We start from the raw sequence: 23,913 nt of genomic DNA on the forward strand, positions 1-23,913 counted from the left end.
GTGCTGCGCTCAGTAATGCAGTGAAGCTCGTGTCGATCGGTTGTGTTTGGTTATTGTCGCGCGTCTGCTACATATTAGCAAATACACATTCATAACAAAGTGCAGAGTAAAGTGAGTGGCTCAGCAGTGAAGAAGTATGAATGTAATAATATGGAGTGATTGTTTTTTCTCGCCTTTTTGAATAACTTTACGGCAAATTACCGCTTGAAATGTGTGTTCTAATAGTAATTTACGACTTGTGAAGTGTGAATTACTCGTTAGTATTCACTGAACGCAATCATTCTGAAATTTTGGATTAATTATCAGCAACAGTGATGAAACTCAATAATTTGGTGCTAATAAATTGTTGTTTATTTTCATTTTTGCACATAGTAAGATGGTACATATGTAAATGAAAATGTTTGTGTGAAAACGTGACTAAAACAGAAGTCTAACTTGAAAGATGGGTTACTAGTTGGTAGTGGAAGTTTTCTGTTAAGCCGGTGGGGTTCATCATGCCACTCTAGCAAGCGATCAACGAATTGTCACTACAACTAACTGCGAGCTGGTGTGACAACTTGTAAACCACAAACAATTTGGTTTCGGTGAAGTCAGCGGCGCTAGATGCCGAATCAACTGGTTGGCGCCGCCAGCGAGAATTATGACATATTGTAGCAGTTAATTGTTCTAAATATAAAGTTGGCGAGCTCACATGATGAGTTATCTAGGTTTATGACAATATTATGCATATTTTTTTAATAAATAATATAAATACATATATTTATGTCAGCACATACTTATGTGTCTGTAAACGGAAGTTGGACACATGAGGAGTGCTACAAGTGATACACATCACTGTTTTAAATGTGCGGCCGAGCGTATAATTACAATGACCGTAAACGCGAAATTAAAATATTGAAATTCGAGCACCAACAGCAAAGTTCATATCAACAAATTAGATCTGCAGCGCTCAGCGTTATAGCATTTTTATACCCTGAACAGTGTTTTTTGAGTTTACCACGAGTTACACCCAGAACGAAACCTCGGAGACTCTGTGAAGTATATGCGAGTATGTGATGAGTGTCTTTCTGTCATATGTACGCGAACTAGACCCTTAGTTTTTGAGATATCGAGCTGAAATTTTGCAGACGTGCTTTTCTCCCTAAAAAGCTGCTCATTTTTTTGGAGTCGCCGATATTTGAACACTATCAAATAGCTGACATACAAACTGATCGGTCAAAACCAAGCGCTTTTGTGGACAGCTTTTTTTTTTAATTTTTTCAAGATATTGCCACGAAATTCGGCGTGAAGTATTTTCCAAAGCAATGCTACAATCTGCAAACATATTGTTCAGATCGGACTACTGTAGCATATAGCTGTCATACTAACTGACCTATCAAAAGCAAGATAAAGATCTCCTAACACTTTTATGCTATAAGAAATGCAGCTGTGAAGGGTATTATAACTTCTGTGTGCAGCCGGAGCCAACATGTTTTCTTGTTTAGGGAAACACTTGTGCATGTCAATACGAGTATACATATGCTTGTAGGTAAATGTCGTATGTATGTATGTGTGTAAAATATATATTTCATTTTAATTTATTGGAAGCACTTGAGGATCGGCACCCATACAATATGTATGTATGTACATAGGTATTTGAGCGAACATGACCTTTTGACTTTTATGTTATTATGTATGTTTTGATGCTAAAAAAACATTATTCTCTTTGTTCTTGTCATTGTTATTGGTTAGCGCTGATGTAGCAAAGTATAAACTGTGCGCCTTTCAGTTTAATTGTGCTTGCTTCGCTGCCTCCACGACATTCACACAAGCAACAATATGAACAGCATGCAGTGGCTATGTACAAGTATGTTGATTGGTTTTGTTGCCGATATTGATGTTGTTGTTCGAACAAAAAAATAAATCGTGATAAGGCAAACCAGTTGGTGTGTTGGGATCTCTATGGCACGCTGTAAATGTGCCCTGTAGGAATGTCATTCGTCAACAGTTAGTTGTTCTCAAATACAAGCTTGATTCTCTGACTGACTAATTTTGTATAGCCCTAATCATTGTTTGTAAATTTGCGGTTTCTCAACTTCTCTTTGAGCATACAAAAAGTGCAAAATGTAAATATGAAGTGGTATTTGTGAACTAGTTCATTTAAAACATGAAAATAACGTGGTAAAAGTACATTACAAAACATAAGCCGATAATCGTGTTTAATAGATAATAAATGATTATTTTGTTGGCGTTTCAAAATTGTATAAAAAAATTAAATTTACTATAAATTTAATTTGAAGTAAGTTTTCTGTTTCCAATTGGAGTCTGTGTGAATGGACAATCATCTTTTTTGGAATTGTTGGATTATTAAGAAGATGCCTTCGTGTGCATCACTTATCGTAATTCAAGTTACGTAATTATTGCTATAACATTTCTGTCATGTCATTGACAGACCGGTGTTTACCCTCGCTTGCCTATGCCTAGATTTATTTGACACCAATCATCAATGGTTAATGCAATTATGATGAATCATTCTTCAGTAATCTAAAAATAAATGATCTCAGAATTACTGAACCGCAATTGTGGTCATATTAAATTATACATACATATTTACAATCATATATACATACATACAACTAGACATACATACATAGGTAGGCATAATCTAAGAGCCGTTTTTATGCCATTTAGACAGTAGCTATATAGTACATACATATGTATGATTGACAATACACTATATAGTAAAACTAGAAAAAAGCGCTAACTTTGACTGCACCGAAGTATAATACCCTTTACAGGTGCATTTCTTATAGCAACTATATGTTTGTATAACTAAATTTCGTTAGATATTATGTAGTATATCATACAAGAAAAAAGCTTTCTATACAAGAACTTGAATTTGATCGATCGGTTTGATCCTACGGCCGTCCGATATCGCCAGTCCCAAAAATGAGCAGCTTCTTGATGAGAAAAAAACATGCAAAATTTCAGATGCATAGCTCAAAAACTGACAGACAGACGGTCATGGATAAATCGTAATTTGTACTTAAAAAGTCTCCACGTTTCCTTCTGGATGATTCAGATTTCTTGGGGTATAAATATATTCTGGGTATAAATATATAGCTTACTTGAAATGACTATATGTATGTACATATATATATATAACAGTATACTTATGTACATACATTATACAAGGTATTCGATTTCCAATGGGGCATCAGTTGATGCGTTTAATATTACAGTCTAAGAAATGTAGTAGCTAAAGTAGCGAACTTTGTTCATTGATAATGTTTTTAACATGAGCTCTGTATGAACATAAAAATAAATGAATGTTCATCAAAATATATTTATAATTCAGTAGCGCTTTATAAAAATAGCATTTAAAGAATTTAGAAAATAAATGTTATGACACCATTCTCAATTTTATGTTTATGTTTTTTGATAACACTTGCTGCGTAACCCTCAATTAAGATGAGTTAAAATGATTTCTTCTATGATTTTACTGTAATAGATTTGTTATTGATGTATTTATGTACCTAAAATAGTACGCATTGTTATAAAAATGGTATAAAAAATTAGCGTCACGGAAAATTTAGTTTTGAATTTCTAGCTTGAAGGATAATTGATCAGAACCACTAGTATCCTTCAAGCTAGAAATTAGAATAATTTGTTACCATATAGTAAGAGGCTTAAACACTGCTATATATTTACATAAGTTATTATAGGGTGGAAAATGGAGAATAACCTTGTCCTGCACACTAACGTAGGGCAAATATAGAATTGGACGAATTTTTGTAAAACTTGTAGTGTTGAAAACATAGCAAATCCATAGATTCTAAAAACCTTTTACAGCGATCAAGCTAGTCTCTTGAATATAAAATAATGATGTGAAATGTGAAGATCAATCTCATTCATTCTAATCATACTTGGAGCATTGCGCAGTGTAATGACATCTAAAAGAAGCCTAATAATATTTTATTACAATAATATATGTACATATTTTTTTCGAATATTCAAAAATGAAAATAACAAGAAGGAAAATTATGAACAACAGTTTTTCATGAGCAAAAATACCCAGCTTTTTTCAGTTGCCAACACAACTGTTCTGATGAAACTTACGATGAACCACGTGCCGTTGCTGCAATTAACGCGATTCTTATTGATTCAATATTGTACATACATACATACTTCGGTTTATAAGTTTTATAAGTTCGATATTAGATGTTGTAGTTACTGAACATAAAGAAAAGTTCTGAGTTGTAAAATTTTTTGGAACTATAGCCATACCCGTCAACACATAAATACATAAATATATATAGAATGATTTTAAATGGCCCACCTAGTGGAAAAATAATATATTTTTTTTCATATTTCGTTAGCCTATACCTCTAAAAATAACATAATAAAATTTTAAATCGACATATCGACGAAATTAATTTTTAAGTCGTATGTCTCTAAAATGTAATCGCTTGATTCAATCAGCTCTGTCAGTTTATCATGAAACTCGTTTTTCTCGAAGAAGCATTTTTCGAATTTACTGCGAGGATTACTCGTAGACATTGATCTAAAAATTTAAATCGTTATCAAAAGTAATTTTTAAGTCATAGATCCTTAAAATGCAATCGCTCGATTTAATCAGCTCTGTCAATTTCTCATAAAACTCGTTTTTCTCGAAGAAGCATTTTTCGAATTTACTGCGAGGATTCAAACATTGATCTTCACTATCTAATTTTTTCTGCGGTACAAACAATGACGTCACAGTTTCAAACATTTAATTTTTTTTAGGTAAAATTTAAGTTATTTTTAAAAACGCCGCCATTTTGTCATTCTTTGATTTTATTTTCGACCATTGGTCATTGTACGACAATGTCTTGAAGTAGATATTTATTTTAGATTTCATCTACGGAGATAACGCCACAGCAGCCGAGCGCGTCTTGATTTAACTCGAAAAATATTTAATTGTTTTTTTAATTTTACTGTGTATGTAGGTTGCCTTTTATACTTCGGTATTTGGCAACCGGAGTGTTGCAAATCCTTCGCTTCATAACTTTATCGTAAAGTTTGACATTTTTGTTTTATGCATGCCCAAAACGTATTGACATTCGACCGCTGTTTTTGTTGTTTACAGTAACTTCAAATATTCTTTTCGGCCAACAAATGGAATTAAGTCGTCGCGATTATTTTTTACAACTTTCTACGTGGTTTAACTAATCAAGAGGGCATAGATGAACTTTATTCGCCCAAAAGTAAAGATCAGTCGACTGCTTGGGCGTTCCAAGATGACTCGAATCCAACAAGAGTTGTTCCCACGCAAAGGGTCCAAGCTAATGTTTACCTGTTCTTTTGGGACAACTGAATATATCGCAACCAAGCCAGTCTAACAACGTGGAACAGTAAATTCTGAAGGATATAGAACCAGTTGTCTTTCAAGAAATCTTCTCTGCTTCCAATAATGTGAGCTCTTAAACATCGATTAAACTTCAACTTATTTTTTTTTTCTATTTGTAATGAACTTTAATGAACCAAATATGTACCATTTTTATCCACCTCTTTTTTCCATTTTTCTGCTGGAGACATTATTCCATCAATGCAACACTTTTTTGGTTTCTCGGCGAAAAACTGCGACAAGTAATCTTCACAGGCTTCTTTTGAAGCCAACTTTACTCAAAGATCAAAGATATGTGTGCTCCAGCGTTATCCTGATGAAAGACGAAGCCCTTTCTGTTGATGTTGATGTTTTTAGGCTGTCCTACTACACATGTGTGACTCTTAATAAGCTAACTGCGCTTAAATTTTACGAAACATTGCTGAGAATGCCAATATTCACTTTAGAATGCAAATTTTTGCGAAAAGCAAAAAATCCAACATAAAATTCAAATCGGCAAAGTGCACTTTTGATTTCAATTGATTTCGCATACGAATGACTGTTCTTCGGCTGCCTCATTATATTAGCTTTGCATGCGCATATTTCGATTAGACTTCTTTGAAGTTAGAAATACAGCTCGTTTACAAGTCAAAGCTTGCGCAACATTGCTTTACATCTACCAAAGTATATTTAACATATACATATGTAAGTACATATTTGTTATCGATACATATACCATTTATATGTATGTATGTACGTCCAAGTCGCATTGTTGCCTCTCTGCGGCGGCGAATATTGGTCGATCTTTTCAATCGTGGCGTAAAATTTTTATTTGGATTCACATTTGCACAAGGTTACTCACTCATTCGTGCGCGTCTTCTCTTCGCCAAATGCTTATGCGGTAGCGTCTTCTTCGCTGTTTGCGTTCATTTATTATGCATGAGAGCTCGGAAGGGCGCAAGCCTAAACGCGATGACGACGCTGGTGCATGCGCAAAGAAGATTGTCGCAATGACGGCAAATTGCTAATCAACGCCCGAACAGTGCGAAACGTCGCTGGTGTTACTCAAAGCGTCAGTTAGTTGTACACAACATATTACGAGTCTATATGAATGTATGTATGTAGCTACTGGTTTGTTTTTATGCTTGAGTCGCTGAAAGACGACGCCAACTGTTTTTGTGTCCACGTGAGTTGCGTTCGGTATGGTCACAGTGTTTGCTCAAGGCTTTGAATTGCAAGCCGAAAAGCTCGGATGCAAATGCGCAAACTCATTGCGCCCCAACAGCAAAAGTTTTCTTTTCGTTTTTTGGAAGTGATGACAATAACGCTGTCCATTCAGAAGCATTGGTGCGCTTATAACAAGCAATCGTTTTCCGTAATCACCAATGTTGATTAGTACATTATATAAATGCATTTGCGTACATTTGTATTTATTTGCCCGTAATAGAGCATCTACTCGGCAAGTGAGCGGAAAAATAGTTGCTGCATTAGTTCATGGCCAATGTGGGCACGGCTCGGCGAAAATAGTTATAATAAAAGTAACATATTTATTTCACTAAAATTCGTCTTTGAAAATAAAAAAAAGGTAAAAGAGAATAGTGCAGAAGCCTTTGAAAATTATAAAAAGGAAAGAACTTCATAGTCGGTTGTAACCAACCGGAAACGAAATAAAAAATAGAAAACATTACGGAAAAAATAACTTGCGGGCAATCTAAGGCCGGGAAAATGAAGGGGCGGGGTGGACTGAATTTTTAAGGGGTAAAAACGGTTTTTCTCGATTTCCGACAAAACTACGAGTTCTATAGATATGTATGTAGGCAATGAAAGGATTTATAACTTTTGCATACAGACATTTTTCATTTTACTACAAATTTAAGATAAAAATTCCATGACCCAATTTTTCGGTTTTTTATTTTTATCTTGTACAAATTTTTTTATTATAATTATATAAATGATCAGGATGACGTTAAGATATAAAACTCCAATTTGGCACATGGGATCCCATTATAATGGACTTTTGAAAAAGTGGGCGTATCCCGTTCTCTAAAAAGTTTAATGTACATATCTCCCAAAAACTAAATTCACGCAGCGCAAATATTAAAAGAACTTTACTTTCGAGATGGTATGAGAGGGCTATCTGAGAGCCGTTGTAAAAATTGATCGATGGGCGATTTACACAGCGAAAATGGGCGAAATTCGATTACAACCACGCCTACTGTCCATATAACTCAATTCTAATCCCATTTTATTTTTTTACTTTCCAGTACATAAATCTAGAAGTAATTAATATAACGGTGTAAAATTCTGCACTAATAGTTCCTTTAAAGTATGCCACCTTATGACGAAAAATGGCCAAATCCAACCGAAACTGTTCAAGCCCGTAGGTACCGAATATGTAGACTTAGAAGACTGTACAATTGAAATTCAGAGGCAATCCTGTCCTGACAATAGTACCTCTGTGTATCAGAAATGGTTTGAATACTTCTCTGAGCCCCCATATACCTAGTATAAATATTTTTAAACTTCCTGATGACTTTATGTTACATATGTCAGCCAATGTTTGAGTTATCTTTGTGCATAAAATAGATAAAATTGGTCGAAAACTTAACCTACCACATATAATTTCAGGATTTTCGAACAACCGTCTGGCTTTACTCTTAACCTACGCTTCAATGAAACATTTTGTTAAAATTTGGCATTTTTTCCTGAAGAAATTTATATTGGTAGTCGAAAAAGTCTTTTCGTATTTAACTTCAATTTTTTTTTTTAATATTTATAGCGAATTTCTTCGTTATTTTAACCCTTTTTTGAACAGCTGTAACTTTTTTTTAACTTCCCCGAATTTAATTGGTTAAATGAAGCTTAAAATCTCACCTTTCCAACACTATATGGTATGACACAATGTGATTGATAGCACTGGAGATATACGACAGCAACGACATCTATTGACCAAATACGAAAATACTTTTTCGACTACCCAATATATACAATTATAATTCAGAGAAAATCCTCTCCTGATAATCGTATCTTTCTATATCAAAAATGGGTTGTATCGGGTCAATACTTCCCTGAGCCACCATTTACCTATTATAAAGATTTTCCAACTTCTGGGTGACTTTATATTCGATATGTCGGCCAATTATTGAGTTATCTCAATGAAAATTACAGAAACGGTTTTACTCATAAGAGAATATCTTTCCTAACTCTCATATTTTCCTGAAGGAATTTCGCGGACTTTGTTTCTTGCAAGTTGCAAGCGCATAAAATGTTCGGTTACATCCGAACTTAGCCTTTCTTACTTGTTTTGTATCAGTCTATAGTCACTGAGTATTGATTCAAATTCAAATTCAATATTCAAGTAAGAGTGAATCTAAACCTAATTAGGTTTGGGTCATAAAAAATAATAGCTCTTCAATATTTTTTAATAGTTTAATGACAGGCTAAAAGTTGTACATCCAATTCATTATATAAAAGTCTTTTTGAATTGTCGCTCTTCAATATCCTGTATGCAATGACGCACAACTTTTTGATTTGTCACTTAAAAAAACTGCGTCAACTGCCTTTTGTAGATTTAAATCCCTTACAAGCAAATAATGGGCATAATATCGATTGCTGTGCGTACTTTGTCTTTTGTGTGTAATAAGCACACGACCTCAATTCGAAAACGAATCATTTACTTGCAAAAAAAAGCTTGTTAAATAACATTACTTAGTTTAACAAATATTTGCTACAAATAATTCTTGTATTGTTGTAATGCGAATTACCCACCGACATAGCGATCTGGCAACGTGTTATTGTAAATATTCAGCCATATACTTTCATAGGTGTTCATTGCTTTAAAATACAAAACAATAACAGAAACATCGGCTGTAACTGTAACTAGTAATTATGATGTCGAATTGTGTGCGGCGCCAAGATCTAAGCTGCCGCGCAAGCTTTCCGTCCTCCTTGGGTGTTTGTACATACTTATTACAAGCCACTGCCTGCTAATAATATTTACTGCGTATTTGTTATCGCAATTGTGTTCAGACGACCACTTACTTATTTCTAATTATTTGCATTTATGTATGTGAAGAAATCGAATTCCAAACCTAAATATGTATGTATGTGTTTGCGTATGAATTCCTGCTTTGTTATGTGTACAATTTGATAACGATTATACATGTACTTACATATAGTACATACATGAGCATTTTATTGAAATCTTGGGTGATGAAATTCAATACATAATTTATACTAAAATTCCTCTGAATTGTTCATTATTCACCATGCATTCCTCATCGCACACTTAATAAATAGTAAATGTTTATAAAAAGCTCCTTTTCTAAAGAATGTTGTTAGTAATTTTCGTTAAATGACCGACTTAATTATTTAATTACTGTAGATATGAAAAACTCGAATTCAAACTTAAAGCTATAATACCCTTCACAAATACAAAAAATTCTTTACAAGAACTTTGATCGGTCAGTTTGTATGACAGCTAACGAGTTATCCAAGTAAAAGTACTTTTTCCAATAGCCTTTTTTTTGTCAGATCACGCATGAGTAGTGTCAAGTTGTCATGTTATTTTTGTTCTATGTTGTTTGACATTTCATTATGGTAAGACTTACGCCTGAACAACGTTTACAAGTCGTTCAATTTTATTTTAAAAATTCATGTTCTGTAAAGAATATGTTTCTCGCGCTTCGCTCAACTTACGGTCAACATAATCAGCCTATTCGCAACACCATTACCCATCTTGAGACCCTGCATTCATTATTAGATAATATTCGATCGAAAAGACCACGTTCAGCAAGCAACGAAGCAGTCATAAGCTTAGTACGCAGCTCTCAAGAAACGTTAAAACTTCATATAAAAAAACGCTTAAGAAACGGTAAAGAAACTTTCCTGCGATAAATTTACTTGTGCTAGTACGCAGCTCTCAAGAAATAGTACTAATTTTTAATGCTTTTTTCAGTAAAATGTGAATATGGCAAACCTGGTTTTGCCAAGAAACATCAAATCAACAAGTTTCTTGAAGGAAATTCAAAGTAATCGTCAAATTCATCCTAAATTAGTTGAAATCATTATTATGAAGTATATTCCATTTTGAAATGTTGTATAAAACCTACCAATCATCAACAACATTTCTAAAATCTCAATGAAAATATTTATGTTACCATACACATACACACATACATATTACGCACAAAGTTTGTTTTCTTTGTTTATTCTCTCTTGCTCTTCTAATGTAGATCATTCACAATGCGTAACCAGCTGTCAAAATTACTTGAGAAATAATGTATTTTTTTTCTTGAGCAATTACTTGAGAGCTGCGTACCAACCTATAGCTGAGAGTGTACCAGAAGACCATGGAGAGTCGATTCGGCGCCGTTTGCAGATACTCGGACTGACGTATGAAACGACTTGACGCATTTTACGTCGGGATCGAGATTTTAAATTGAAAGTGTACAAAATACAGCTTGTGCAAGAATTGAAGCCGCTCGACCTTTTCAAGCAACAACGCTTGTAGTTCCAATGTTTTCGAGCCAACATTTTTTCAGCAATGATCTTCTTACAAGCAGTTGATGCTATATGCTATAGTATCCAATATCGATTATAATGAGGAACAGAGAGGCGCTCAACCACGATCTTAAAGTGATGGAAGAAAGGGATCAATGTTGATGGGGTCGTCACGTGATGGAGAATTACTGATAAAAAAAAATTTTTAAGACAGAAAAATTAAGAAAAAAAAGCTCATAAAAGACGCGAGATTTTTCTAACTGTTTACTTCGATGCTCCCCTATTAAAAAAAAAAACTGAAATTATAAATACATACATACATGTATCTCTTATTATTTTGCTTCTTGTTTTCTGACTTCTCCAATGTAAAATAAAAATAAATATTTAAAAATGAACGTGAGAAATCCTTAGAAAACCATTCTGTGTGCTAAAATAAATCCAAAATCCACCTCATATCTAGGACAACAAAAGCACTGTGGACCACTGTTAAGAAAATTTGATTTTTCGAGATTGGAAATGTCTAATTGTGGAGCTTAGTATGTTGAAATTCTTACTATTTTTTCTGTATATTATTGGTTTACCACTTTATTTATGAAATACGATTTGATTGCTGGAATGAACCGTTTCCAAGAACTTGGTTATAGTTAATAGCTCAATCAGAGCGTCACGCTCAATATTCACAAATACGGCTTACATATGTAAATACAAAATATGGAGTTTATGTGATGTAAGCCCTCTTGTTTAATTCCAAAGCCACTTAAGTCAGCCTTCGGGCACGTATTTGTCATTCATCGCATCATTAGAATGTTCATCGCTTAACATATGCTTTCTCCGGCAACTTTTTCAAAAATATATCGATCAACTCTTGCCATCGCATATGCAATATGCAACATTTACCGTTAATTTGTTTTATGGAAATGCAATACTGAACTTTTGTAAAGATTTCTGACAAAAAGAGGAATGATATAATAACACTATACATCGAATCGTGCTTCGTGCTGGTGCATGTGTCAATGCAATATCATTATGCCAAAGATCGAATAATTTTATTTTAAAGAGTATTCACTTGAAAGCTACCAACAACAACATGCAGCGCCGGCTACAAGTACACACACTTTGCATTACTCTTTGTTTAAGCTCATATTGGATGACCAACAACTTAAGCAGCAGCACATTGTTGTCACGTATATTCTCATTCGCACACACACACATACTTACCGCTGTAATTTTTTGCATGTGCCTGTAAAATATACCGATATTGAAATCGGAAACCAGAAAACTTCTGAAATTTTTGCGATTCCACACACACACACACACCGTTGTCACATCGACATTTTTTCTGCACTTTATTTGCTTGTCGCAAGCTTCGCGCCTGCGTTTCCTGGCTGTGCTTTGTTATGCTGAGGAGTAAATTACACACACACACCCATGTTTATTTACAATAATAGATCTGTATGTTTGCATGCATGTATCAGGTATCGTAAGTGATACGAGCAGGAATCCGCCTGGCGTTGCAACCGGTTTGTGCAAGTAAGTGCAGTTTATTTGCGCTCGAATTTGCAGTTTTTCCCCGAGCGCTTTGTTTTGTTTTGGTTGTTTAGTTTTAGTTTTGCTTTTACATCAAATTTACATTACAATTCATGTGGCTGCTTTTTATGATTATGACTTGGCAAGTGTTAAGTGATTTTGTTGTTTTTCTCTCAACTCATTAGAAAGCAATTTAGATGCTAATAGCGCTCGTACTCCTTTGTTTTCGTCTGCCCTGCATTCCGCGAACTTACAACAAACTGATTGCTAAACTTTCTGTGCTTTTGCGTCACATAATTTGCTAAATGCATCGTGTAAAAACATAAATAGTGTATAAAAGGCAAATATATCCTTTTTTTTTTGCAAACATTCACAGCAATATTCCCTAAGGAATTAATTATGCACTAAAATTTGGTCAAAGGAGACCGAATTAATTGTACAATTTAAACAATCATAGCGATCGCGAGCAAAATTTAAATTTATAGTGTTTTTGGTCATTCTCCTTCTAGCCTCCCTTCATAAAGTGTATAAGCCGTTTGGAAATGGCTTATTGGGTAAGCTATTACTGCTGCTTTCAATGCACATTCCTGATCAAGGACCGAAGTGACTGTTTACTGATACTCCACACGGCTGACACCTTTAGAAGAGCAAGCTCACATCACCCTTTCCTTCTAACCAGCGGAGGCATCGCTATCGAGACTTCCTGGTACTCCTAGTGCGCCGCGGTGTGTACCGGTCGGGTTGTTAAATCAGCCGCATCTAACATTGTGGACAGACGCAGTCGCCCATTATTAGTACGTCGCGCCTGGGTTTTTTATTTTTGTTCATCATGCATCATGAGATGGGACACGTATTTCTTTGAGGTGGTGTCGATTCGATTCACAGAAGCGGATCTGCCAGCTTTTATACCGCATCTTCCACACCTGCCACTCATCGTCGGGGTATTGCTTATTCGTTTTAACTTATTTCGTAACTGACCGTTCTGCTATCAGTGGCCCGCCGTCCGTTAGTCTGAACTTATCAGAGGATATGACTCCTCAGCAGCAAGCAGTCGATTAAAGCGAAGTCGCGGGGGCACAACCCACAACTCTAGCCAAATGATTGGAATAGGTTACTTAAATGCTCGACAGATGGAGCAATGTCCCCGAAACGCTCCTGAGTCACCGATATAGCGCTGCACGAATCGATCCATGGATTAAAAGTTCGCTGCTATGACAGTTGGTCTGCACAGGAATCGCAGTTCCCAACACTGCAATAGATACCATACCTTTTGGGCACTCCTATCAAAACCCTTCAAAATTTGTAGGACTCTCGGTTTATTGCACTACGTCTATGAAACGTGCAAATTTCAGCAAATGTGATCGTCCTACGCTATATGCTGTTACAAAGATAATATTTCTTACTAGAAAAAACTTCTCAAACAGTTTTGAGATTGCTTGTCTTTTACAAGTGTAACAGTCAATTACGCGTAATTTTGGTTTCGCCAAATAGTTTAAATTGTCGAGTTCAACGATCATGTAAGACTCCTTTCCCACACCGGCTCCAAACCGGGTTTTTGAAGCGAAGGAACAACGAAGGAACAACGATTAAAGATTGTGGAATTCTTTTTATGGTTGCGATTGATCGGCACTCACAATTGGACTCTGCTGAAGTTTCCGATAATGCAACGCAGTCTAAGTACTGTCTCTATTGCCCGTTAACTAAACTAAATAAAAACATTCAATTTAATGCAAAAATTATGTTTTTTATTAGACATTGTTACAAAAAAACATGCGGAAATTGTTATTGAATTCCCTGGGTAAATGGTATTTCAAAAAAAAAAAAAATGTATTGCGCTAAATAGGTAGGACTGTTCTTAATTACTATGTCAAATATGAACGCGATCTGTCAACCAGTTTGTTTACAGCAGCTTCTTAAGTCGGTACACCACAGTAGTGCGTTGCGATTTTTAAAATGGATAAAAATTTCTAACAAAAAATTTGGTATTTATAACCAAATTTCGTTTGCGGAATCGTTGCGAATGTTAGAAAAGGCTTACGGTGATTCGGTTTTATAAAAACACAAACATACAAGTGGTACAAAGCCTTCAAATACTGTCGAGAGTTCTGAATACTTGCATTGTTCTGGATGATCTTCGACCTCTTTAACTGATGAAAATATTAAAAAAGTGGAGGATATGGGGCTTGAAAATCGTTAGAAAAGTATTAGGGAACTTTCGCGAATTCGCTCGAATTATTTTGGTGGATATTTTGGGTATAAAACACGTTCTTGCTCGACGCGTCCCGATAAAGCTGAATTCTCTTCAAAAAGAGTGTCGTAAACAGATCTTTTTGGACGTGCTTGTTCGTTCGAATTCCGATCACACATACATATGTACATGGAGAGCATTATAACTTCCGATGAACCATGGGTTTACGAGTTTGTCAGCAATTATCGGAATAGAGGGCAAAAAACGAGCCCAATCTAAAAACCACGCCAAAGTCGCTCAAAAATCAAGGTGATGTTCTATGTTTTTGTTCGATATTCGTGGTTTGGTGCATCATGAATTTGTTCCGGAGGGACAGGCGGTCCATAAGGAGTTCTATTTGGTCATTTTGAGGCGTTCGGAATTGTGGAAGAACAATTCATGGATTTAAAACGATAATATTGCACCATCGCATCGAGCCGTTTTCAGTCAATGGAAGAAATAAAATTCGCTGGAACTGAAGGTCATCCCAAAAAACGTTATGAAAAGTCTTTCGAGGACTGGAAAAATCGTTGGCATAAGTGTATTACGTCTTTTGGTTATTACTTTGAAGACTATGAAATAAAAATGATTATTAATTAAATATTTTGCGCTTTACTTACAATTCCCGGGTACTTTTTTGTCACAATGTAAATGGCATAAGCTTTAATTAGTTATATGTTCCTTTTCAATGATATACCAATAATATTTTTAACTGTAAAGGGAGAAAAGAAAGCAACTTTTATATCGGCACTCATATTCTTTATAATATTTTTTACAATCAAGCCGGAAAATTTCAAGTTGTATTTTTCAAAAGCATATTCATATAATTACTAACAGTAAACACACAATGGGTAAATAAATTGTCTTTTGCATGTTATACTTTGTTGTCTAAGCTTGTTATGTAAATGACCAAGGAAGTCAATTAAACAGAGGTCCATTGAGCATGGTAATATTATGCATATACAGGCCTCGCCTTCATTTTTATGCCAATCACAATGTTATGATGAAATTACATTTTATCGAGAATAAATTGATATTATTGTAAATTTGATTCAAGGCGTTAAAAATCTTAAGATTGAAATAACTCTTAATTAGACAATTAACAAAAGAAAAAAAAATGCCATCAAAACTCTTTTAATTACTTCTCGCAGTTAATATTTTCGATGGCCATCAGCACTCTTCTTCATCTTCTTCAGTTAATTGACGAAATTCTATAAAAAGCTAGAAAAAATGCAAATCTCTTCCGCTTTGTTCAAAAGCGAAGCGAATGTGCATAACCGCGCATTATTTTGCTATTTCTTTTATCTCAGGCGTTGATTTCGAACATAAATGATTTTTAATTACAGTTTTCCATCATATTAGCATATACATGCGTACTATATATGTTTAAATAGTGTGTAGGTTTGTGCTTGGCATTTGACTAATTTTGGTCGCGCGTTGTTTATATGTAATTCACATCGTTATTGTTGTTGCTAGCGTGTTGTCACCAGTGTAAGCCATTTTTAGCCTTTATTTTGTTGCTTTTATCATATTCAGCGTTTTAATTGTGCTTTTGAAAAGTTTACGACGGCGATCATTAACTTTGGCGGTGATGGTGAGTGCCGATGTCGATGTCGATGGTTCATCCGATGTCAAGTTTACCACGATTCACGGTCAATTTGGGTCTCATATGTTGGCTCATATTCATTTCAAATGTATGTATGTGAGTATACATATATACACGTATGTGCGCAAGTTCAAGTTTGATATATTGTTAGTCAGCGCGAGAAATATTAGTAGCATTATCTCTTCTTTATGATATCTGATTACAAGCGATTATATGCAAGAACATAGCTAACCATTTAGAAAAACAAGACAATTCGCTGTCGCAAATCACTTCTCAAAAAGTTGATGGCTTTAGGTGATTAGAAGCTTGATGTACAGAAGTTATCTGACTAATGTTTTAAGATTTTTCAAAGCATTTTGTTTTTAAATACACAATTTAGACTTAGGTTACAATATTTCTATACATATACTTGTATATCTACATACATACATACACTATGTGTATATTAAACCTAATTTTTTTAAGAAAAAATACAGAAGCTTCAAATTTAATGAGGAATTTTTATTATCATTGGAAAGAAAATTCTTTGGTTTTTATTTTTTGGAGATTATCTCTTTCCAAAAGTCTCAGTTGGTCCATCCGCTGAGTCCAATTTTCGATAACTCGTTCGAGCATTTCGACTGCTAACTGGCAAATGACATGTGATATTTTGCTCCAAAGCCTGAATTGAAGCGGGATTGTCCACTTAGACTTTAGACTTTACATATCCCCACTGGAAAAAGTTTAACGGTGTTATATCATACAATCTTGGTGGCCAATCAAGTGACCCAAAACGTGAAATTATCTGCTCACTGAAGTGTATTCTCCATAAATCCATTGTTTGATGCGATGTGTGGGAAATGGCTCCGTCTTGTTGAAACCAAATGTCGCCAAGATCACGAGCTTCAATTTCAGGCATCAAATAGTCGGCTAACATGGCGCGATAACGGTCGCCATTGGCCGCATCATTGTTGAAACACCTTTTACCGATTCACAAACCGCATCAATAGGTTGCTTTTTCTGGATAAAATGGCAGCTCTTGAATTTCTTGAGGTTTGTTGTTTGTCTCAAATGCGGCAATTTGCTTGTTTACCCATTAAGCCATAAATGGGTTTCATCGCTGAACAAAATTTTACTCGAAATCGTCGGTTCTCTTTGGAACTTTTCAAGAGCCCATAGAGAATAGCGATGTTGCGTGGAAAGGTTGGGCGGCTTCAATTCTTGCACAAGATATATTTCAATTTTAGATATTGACGTAAAATGAGCCAGGACGTTTCACACGTCAGTCTGAGTTGCTGCGAATCGCCTCTCCACAGTCTTCGTGTTACTCTCAGCTACGGCTGCTATATTTTCTTCACTGCGTGCTGGACGTGGTCTATTCGGTCGAATATTAACAATAATGAATGCTGGGGTTCAAGATGGGTGTGGTGTTGCGAATAGTATGCTCAGTAGGCTAATTACGTTGAACATAAACAAATTCTTTACAGCACGTGAATTTTCGTAATAGTTAAACGATGAAATACCAAAAAATGCTGAACAAAAATAACATTATAGCTTGACACGACTGACATGTGATATAACCTATTGAAAAAAGTACCTCTACTTGAATCACCCGTCAAATAAATAAAATATATTATATATTATTTAGAGTATCAAGCGAAATAATTTTCTCGTTTTTTTACCCACCCTAACACGCATATAATATATACTGTATTTAAAACAATTCCACATTTCCGCATGCACGAAGCATTTTGCTTCATAATATAATAAGTAAAAAATATGTGGGAGTAGAAATTCAATATTGGCAACAGCTTAATTTTTTTTTACGACTAAAAATTATTGCAATTATGCCATTACTTTCGTTGCCTAAGCACATGGATTACTTTTTCATATTGAATATTGATTGAAACCAATCTTGCTGTCATGTAAAAGACGAAAAAAGCTTGACTTTTTTCGAAAGTTTGGTAAAAGATTAAAATTACATCACCAAAAGCACATGTCAATGTATATATATACTATACATATGTATGTATGATAATATGTATGTATAATATAAACATTAAAAATTATCTAATTTGGATCATTTGAGGCAAAGCGTAGGCTCGTACAAGTTTCTGCGTTTTTGTGACCTTGAAAATACACCAACATTCGATCCACATACAAATGGTTTTCACAGCAAATTTAATAGGTGTGTGTGTGCATGTTTGCATTCATTTATTTTATTTGTGCAAAAATTATTTTTCATCAAAAATTGCAACATATGTACATAATTGAATATATTTTTAATGTTTACAGTTACTTCGTTTGTACAGCACATACATTTGAGACGTTTCTATGTAAACGTTACGCCGCATGAGCGATGAACCTGGGTAATGGTCTGTTCTGGCTGGTGGCACTTATTTTCGTAGCCTGCAATCTGTCCTTCGGCGGTACTCGTGAGTCTCAACTGCGCATCGGTAAGGCCATCAATATCTTCGTGCGCTATGGCTATTTGGGAATATCGATGCGTGTCATACCATACAACGACAGCTACGAGACGGACAAATGGCTATTCAAGGAGCCGACAAAGTCAATTTATAAGGTATGTCATACATATGTAAATTCATTATTTGCTATAATTAGTTAAAGTACATACATACATATTTACATACATTGGAGTGACTTTAACGAGTTTAAGGTTTCTTAAATCAGTTATATCATTCGATATCATCTTAGAGCTATTGTAATGGAAGTTAAAAGAAAAAAAATTATAAGCAATTTTGAAGTTGAAAAACGACAATTTTTTAAATTTATTTTGTTGATTTTTTTGGTTTGATATTTTTTTTGTTTTGATTTTTTTTTTGTTTTGATTTTTTTTTTGTTTTGATATTTTTTTTTTGTTTAGCAAGTAATTACTAAATATTAATTTACATATAATTCTGGCTTATCAGTAAATCATGTTTACTCAACTTCATTTACATTACCCACAGCTTAATAAGCATATTTTCCGTGGAATTGTTTTTGCGGTTTATCAGATTATTTTTAATCCAATTTTATGAATCATCAATGCACATATACTTCATCAGTATATATTTTGTTGCCTTCAAAGTAAACCCCACCAGATGTAATACACTTATGCCAACAATTTTTTCCAGCTCTTTAAACACTTTTCGTAAGCCCTTTTTATGATGGCCTTCAGCTCCTTCAGTGAATTATGTTTTATCTTTTCGATCGACTGAAAAGGGTTCCATAGAGCGTCAATTTCAGTTTGGGAACAAGAAAAAAATCACATGGATCCAAATCTGGTGAATACGGTGATTGATCAATGGTATTCATTGCGTTTTTGGCTTTAAATTCGGCCACAATCGTGGCTCGATGCGATGGTGCAGTCATCGTGTAAAATCTATGAATTGTTCTTTCACAATTCCGGCCGGATGTTCTTACACAAACGCCTCAATACGGCCAAATAGAACTCCTTATTGACCGTCTGTCCCTCCGGAACAATTTCATTATGTACCAAACCATGAATATCGAAAAAACAATGACCATCACCTTGATTTTTGAGCGACTTTTGCGTGTTTTTTTTTGGTTTCGGCTCGTTTTTTCCCTCCATTCCCATGATTGTTGACTTTTTCGCATGTCAAACTCATGAACCCATTTCTCATCGGCAGTTACAATGCTCTATATGAATGTGGGATCGAAATTCACACGATCAAGCATGTCCAAAGAGACTTGTTTACGATATTCTTTTTGAACAAAAATTCAGCTTTATCGGGACAAGTCGAATAAGAACGTGTTTCATACCCAAAATAACCACTAAAATCATTCGAATGGACTCGCGAGAGATGTCGACTTCTCTTGCCACCTCTCTAACATTTTCCTGACGATTTTCAAGCCCCTAGTTCTTCACTTTTTTAATTTTTCCAGAACGAGACATGTCTTACTACTACTACTTTTTTTCTAACCCTCCTGGTTTGTCACCTAATATCCTAAATGAAATAAATGAAATAATTGTTTCAAACTGTTTCTGAACCTTGTTTTCGAAATAAAATTCCATCATCAATGTTGTATTTGCCTACGGTAAAGCGAAATCCGATTTTGTCGAGGAGTGAATAAAGAATTTGTAAGAAATACTAAGGGAATGGAGTGCTTTTGGCAGGAACACACTGCCTTCATAAATTTTAGGTCATTCACCAAGTAATTTTTTAACTTCACACTTAGACGCTTTTCAGTTATACATTTGAAACGCTGATTTAGTAAGGCTTGTTTGTAAAAAATGTTTTTAAATTTTTTGAAATAGTTTTTGTTTGGTGGCCTGTCGAAGATGGAATATCGAAAACAACATTTTCGGTAAATTTTACTGTTTTACTGTCAAAAGGGTAAAAATTAAGTTCAAACAACTCGAAAATTATGTGATTTATAGTATATGGAGAAGATGTATTGACCGAACGCCAATGTCTAAAGAGGTGTGTACCACTTCCTTCCGGTTATTTCGATCTTGAGAATGCCCCACGTCCTGGAAGTCCTCTTGAAGCCAATGTGGGTAAAATAAAGTCGTTGGTCGTTGTGAATCGTCGATAACAATGTATATATTGCTGATTCATATTCTTTCGTTCAGAATATTGTTTACCTTGAAAATCTATCATAATTGACTTTATTTCGAAGACGAACCACATTTTTTGTACGAAATGTGTTAAAAAAATAACGTGAATTTTTGAATTCCTCAGGTTTGGAGAGTCCAATTTTCCAAATTTTTTTATAAAAAAAATATCAAATTTTATTTTATTAACTGAAATACTATAAAATTTTACAAGATATGTATATGAGAATCGCTGAAAGCGCAAAGGCTATCCCAAAAATTGAGTTTTGAGAACTGTTTCGACCATTGGAAGAAGCGCTGCCATAATAGCGTAGGGAACTATTTGGAAGGCATCGATATGTATGAAGACAAATGAATAAATATTTTTCATTTTTAACGAAAGTTCCCGTTACCTTTTGAACACATTTCGTGTGTGGCTAGGTGAAGACCCCTAAGTCTGTTTCAATCGATGCTTTATTAATTCGAAATCTGTCTACCAACAGTTCATGAAGAAATCATACATTTTATTGGAAATTAGAGACGATTTTGCTCAAAAGATCTATTAGATCGTGTTTTTCTACAGCGCCTCACTTACAAAAAATTAACATTTGATACATATATGTAGTATATATATTTCTAGTAAAAACTTCTGATAACTGAATATCAGGAGATTTTCATCTCATAAGAGATATCACCGACCCTTTTTTTACTTATTTAAAAATAAATAATAAGAGAAAATACACTTTTTCCGAATATCCAACTTTTATTCCATATCCACAATTGAAATTATAGGAAACGGTCCCATATTCTTCCTTGTTTAGGAACTTAGTAAATACCGTAATTAATGATGATTTTTTCGAAAAAGAGAGAAACTAATTTTTTACTTATCACTCAATCTCTCGAAAAACTGGTTTGGTCTAACACCCAAATTGTTGTGTTCTCAATAAGTTAACACCTTTCATTCTATATTTATTAAACCTGTACAAAATCTTTTCTTTGCAGGATTTAAATGCGTTGAGTGAAAGTCGTGAGGAGAATGCGCCGGGCATCTTTCATGGTGACTTTCATATGGAATTTTGCGATAATCGACGACAGCTCTATCAGGCTTACTTCAGAGACTTTACGGTCGAGCGGCTGGATAAACCGTGGGAGGCTTTCACCGGTGGCTGGTTCGCCGAGAATGCCGCCAAGAAGCTGGGCATCAACACGTCCTACATAATGGGCGAATATTCGTATGTGTTGGTGCGCGTTGTGCGTTTCCGCGAAGTGGGCAAGTTCAAAGGCGACATACCGCTCAATCAAACGCTGGAAAATGACGTGCATGAGCGTATCGGTGGCATAACGGCGGGTAATGTGACCGGCGCCATCGAGTTTATGGAATCGTACGGCACACACTACATCAACTCCTACACGACGGGCAATTCGTTGTACCAGGTAAGACTAAATCTATTACTTACTATATTTGTTATTTATTTTCTCTGTTTTTGTAGGTGTTTGTCTACTCGCGGAAAAACTACCAGCTGATCAGGGATCGCATTAAAACGAAAGGCTTGAACAGCCTTTCGAAGAAGGACCTGTACGATTTCTTTGCGCCATGGCACGCCGTGCACCTGGGTCAAATACGCTCAGCGAGCGCCAATGCGACGGTGGAGCGCTGGGCGCGACGCAAACTGCAATACGAGTACTATGTGGTGAAGTATGTGACATTGCTCAAGTTGCACGGCAATGCGACGCTACTCAAGGCATTGGATAGCCTCTTGGGCAACGATGCCATACTTCAACTAGATCTGAAATCATTGAACGTCATATTTAGGGATGAGCCCGAGAAGCAAAACTGGTTCAACGAAGTGCTCGACAATCAGATGAAACTGTGGGAAGTCAACATGCCCATGAACTGATCCAACAGTAAATAAGCAGGAGTTATATACGTAAGAATGACTGGTTGGACGGTTTATATGGGTCGTTAATGTTCCTAAGTCGCTAGCGACTATTCGCGTTGTTGCCATGACTTTGCGCAGCCTTAAGCCACACATGTATATAAAAATGTATGTATATCTATGTATATGTACATACGTGTATATGTGTTGAATTCAATGTAGAAGTGCCTAGGTCACGTTGTATTTAAACAAAAATATGAAACGTTGTTGTTGTTGTCCTCGGAGGCTGCAATGATGCTTTTTCGATGCCTGTGATAGTTTTAGTTGATTTTATTGTTGTAAATTAAGTTAGTGCTAATTTAAGTCATAACAAACAGAAGTACATATTTTCATGTACATATGTATATAGTAAATGGATACTTATGTATGTATGTACAAAGAGTTAGGGTTGGATATGATAAGGGAAATATGTTGTATAAAGGTAGTAGAGCAGCCGGACTTAAGATAGTTGGGGAATACATCATATAAGAAATCGAATAACGGAATAAGTAGCGTAAGCAATATTATTAAGATAAAAATTGATGTAAATAAATTAATCGATGGTTTAAAAGATGAAAAAAAAACTAAATGAAATGTTGTGTGTACTTATTACGTGTGCTCAGTTAAATAAATGGACGATTTAATGGAGCAAAAATTAAGCAAAACTGTTTTCAACCCTGCTAACAAATATTAATTAATATTTTTCATATGTTAAAAATAATTAACAACATGAACGTTAACTTCGATTGCAGCAAAGCTATAATACGCTTCATAGCTGCATTTTTTATAGCATAAAGGAGTGGAAAAAGGTCATTTAGCTTGATTTTGATCGATCAGTTTATATGGCAGCTATATGCTATAGTTATCCGATCTGAACGATTTCTTCGGAGATTGCATCATTACTTTAGTCTATAATTTATACGAAATTTCTTGAAGATATCTTGTCAAATAAAAAAGTTTTCCATACAAGCACTTGTTTCCGACCATTCAGTTTGTATGGCAGCTTTATGCTATAGTAGTCCGATATTGAAGATTCCGATATATTAACAGCTTCTTGTGGAGGAAAGGATGTGTAAGGAATTACAGATCGATATTTCAGAAACTGAGGAACTAATTCGCACATACATATACAGAAAGATATGGCTAAACCAACAAAGATTGTCACGCTGTCATTTAAATACAGTTGAACTTCCATAGCTCGAATTTCTATAACTCGAAGTTCCCCATAACTCGAACTTTTGAATTGGCAATGGA

The 23,913-nt window shown here is 35.0% G+C and overlaps 1 protein-coding gene across 2 annotated transcripts; it reads left to right on the plus strand.

The window, feature by feature from the left end:
- On the plus strand, positions 1-23,253 carry LOC126751563 (torso-like protein). Of its 2 annotated transcripts, none has more exons than XM_050461941.1 (4): positions 1-134; positions 18,481-18,766; positions 21,746-22,177; positions 22,234-23,253. In XM_050461941.1, exons 2-4 carry the CDS (start codon positions 18,545-18,547, stop codon positions 22,639-22,641), a joined length of 1,062 nt encoding a protein of 353 aa, XP_050317898.1. In that variant the 5' UTR covers positions 1-134; positions 18,481-18,544; the 3' UTR covers positions 22,642-23,253. The 2 variants fall into 2 exon arrangements, with proteins under 2 accessions (XP_050317898.1, XP_050317890.1); XM_050461933.1 differs by having other exon boundaries at positions 1-111.
- Positions 23,254-23,913: the final 660 nt, after the last annotated feature.

This window comes from Bactrocera neohumeralis, chromosome 2 (assembly GCF_024586455.1).
Source record: "Bactrocera neohumeralis isolate Rockhampton chromosome 2, APGP_CSIRO_Bneo_wtdbg2-racon-allhic-juicebox.fasta_v2, whole genome shotgun sequence".
NCBI classification, from domain to species: Eukaryota; Metazoa; Arthropoda; class Insecta; order Diptera; family Tephritidae; genus Bactrocera; species Bactrocera neohumeralis.

Bases quoted from the DNA above. Each gene is read 5' to 3' on its own strand.
- LOC126751563 (XM_050461941.1), top strand. From the start codon at position 18,545: ATGAACCTGGGTAATGGTCTGTTCTGGCTGGTGGCACTTATTTTCGTA. The intron at 18,767-21,745 runs GTATGTCATACA...TTTTCTTTGCAG, and splicing joins CGACAAAGTCAATTTATAAG to GATTTAAATGCGTTGAGTGA. The intron at 22,178-22,233 runs GTAAGACTAAAT...CTGTTTTTGTAG, and splicing joins CGGGCAATTCGTTGTACCAG to GTGTTTGTCTACTCGCGGAA.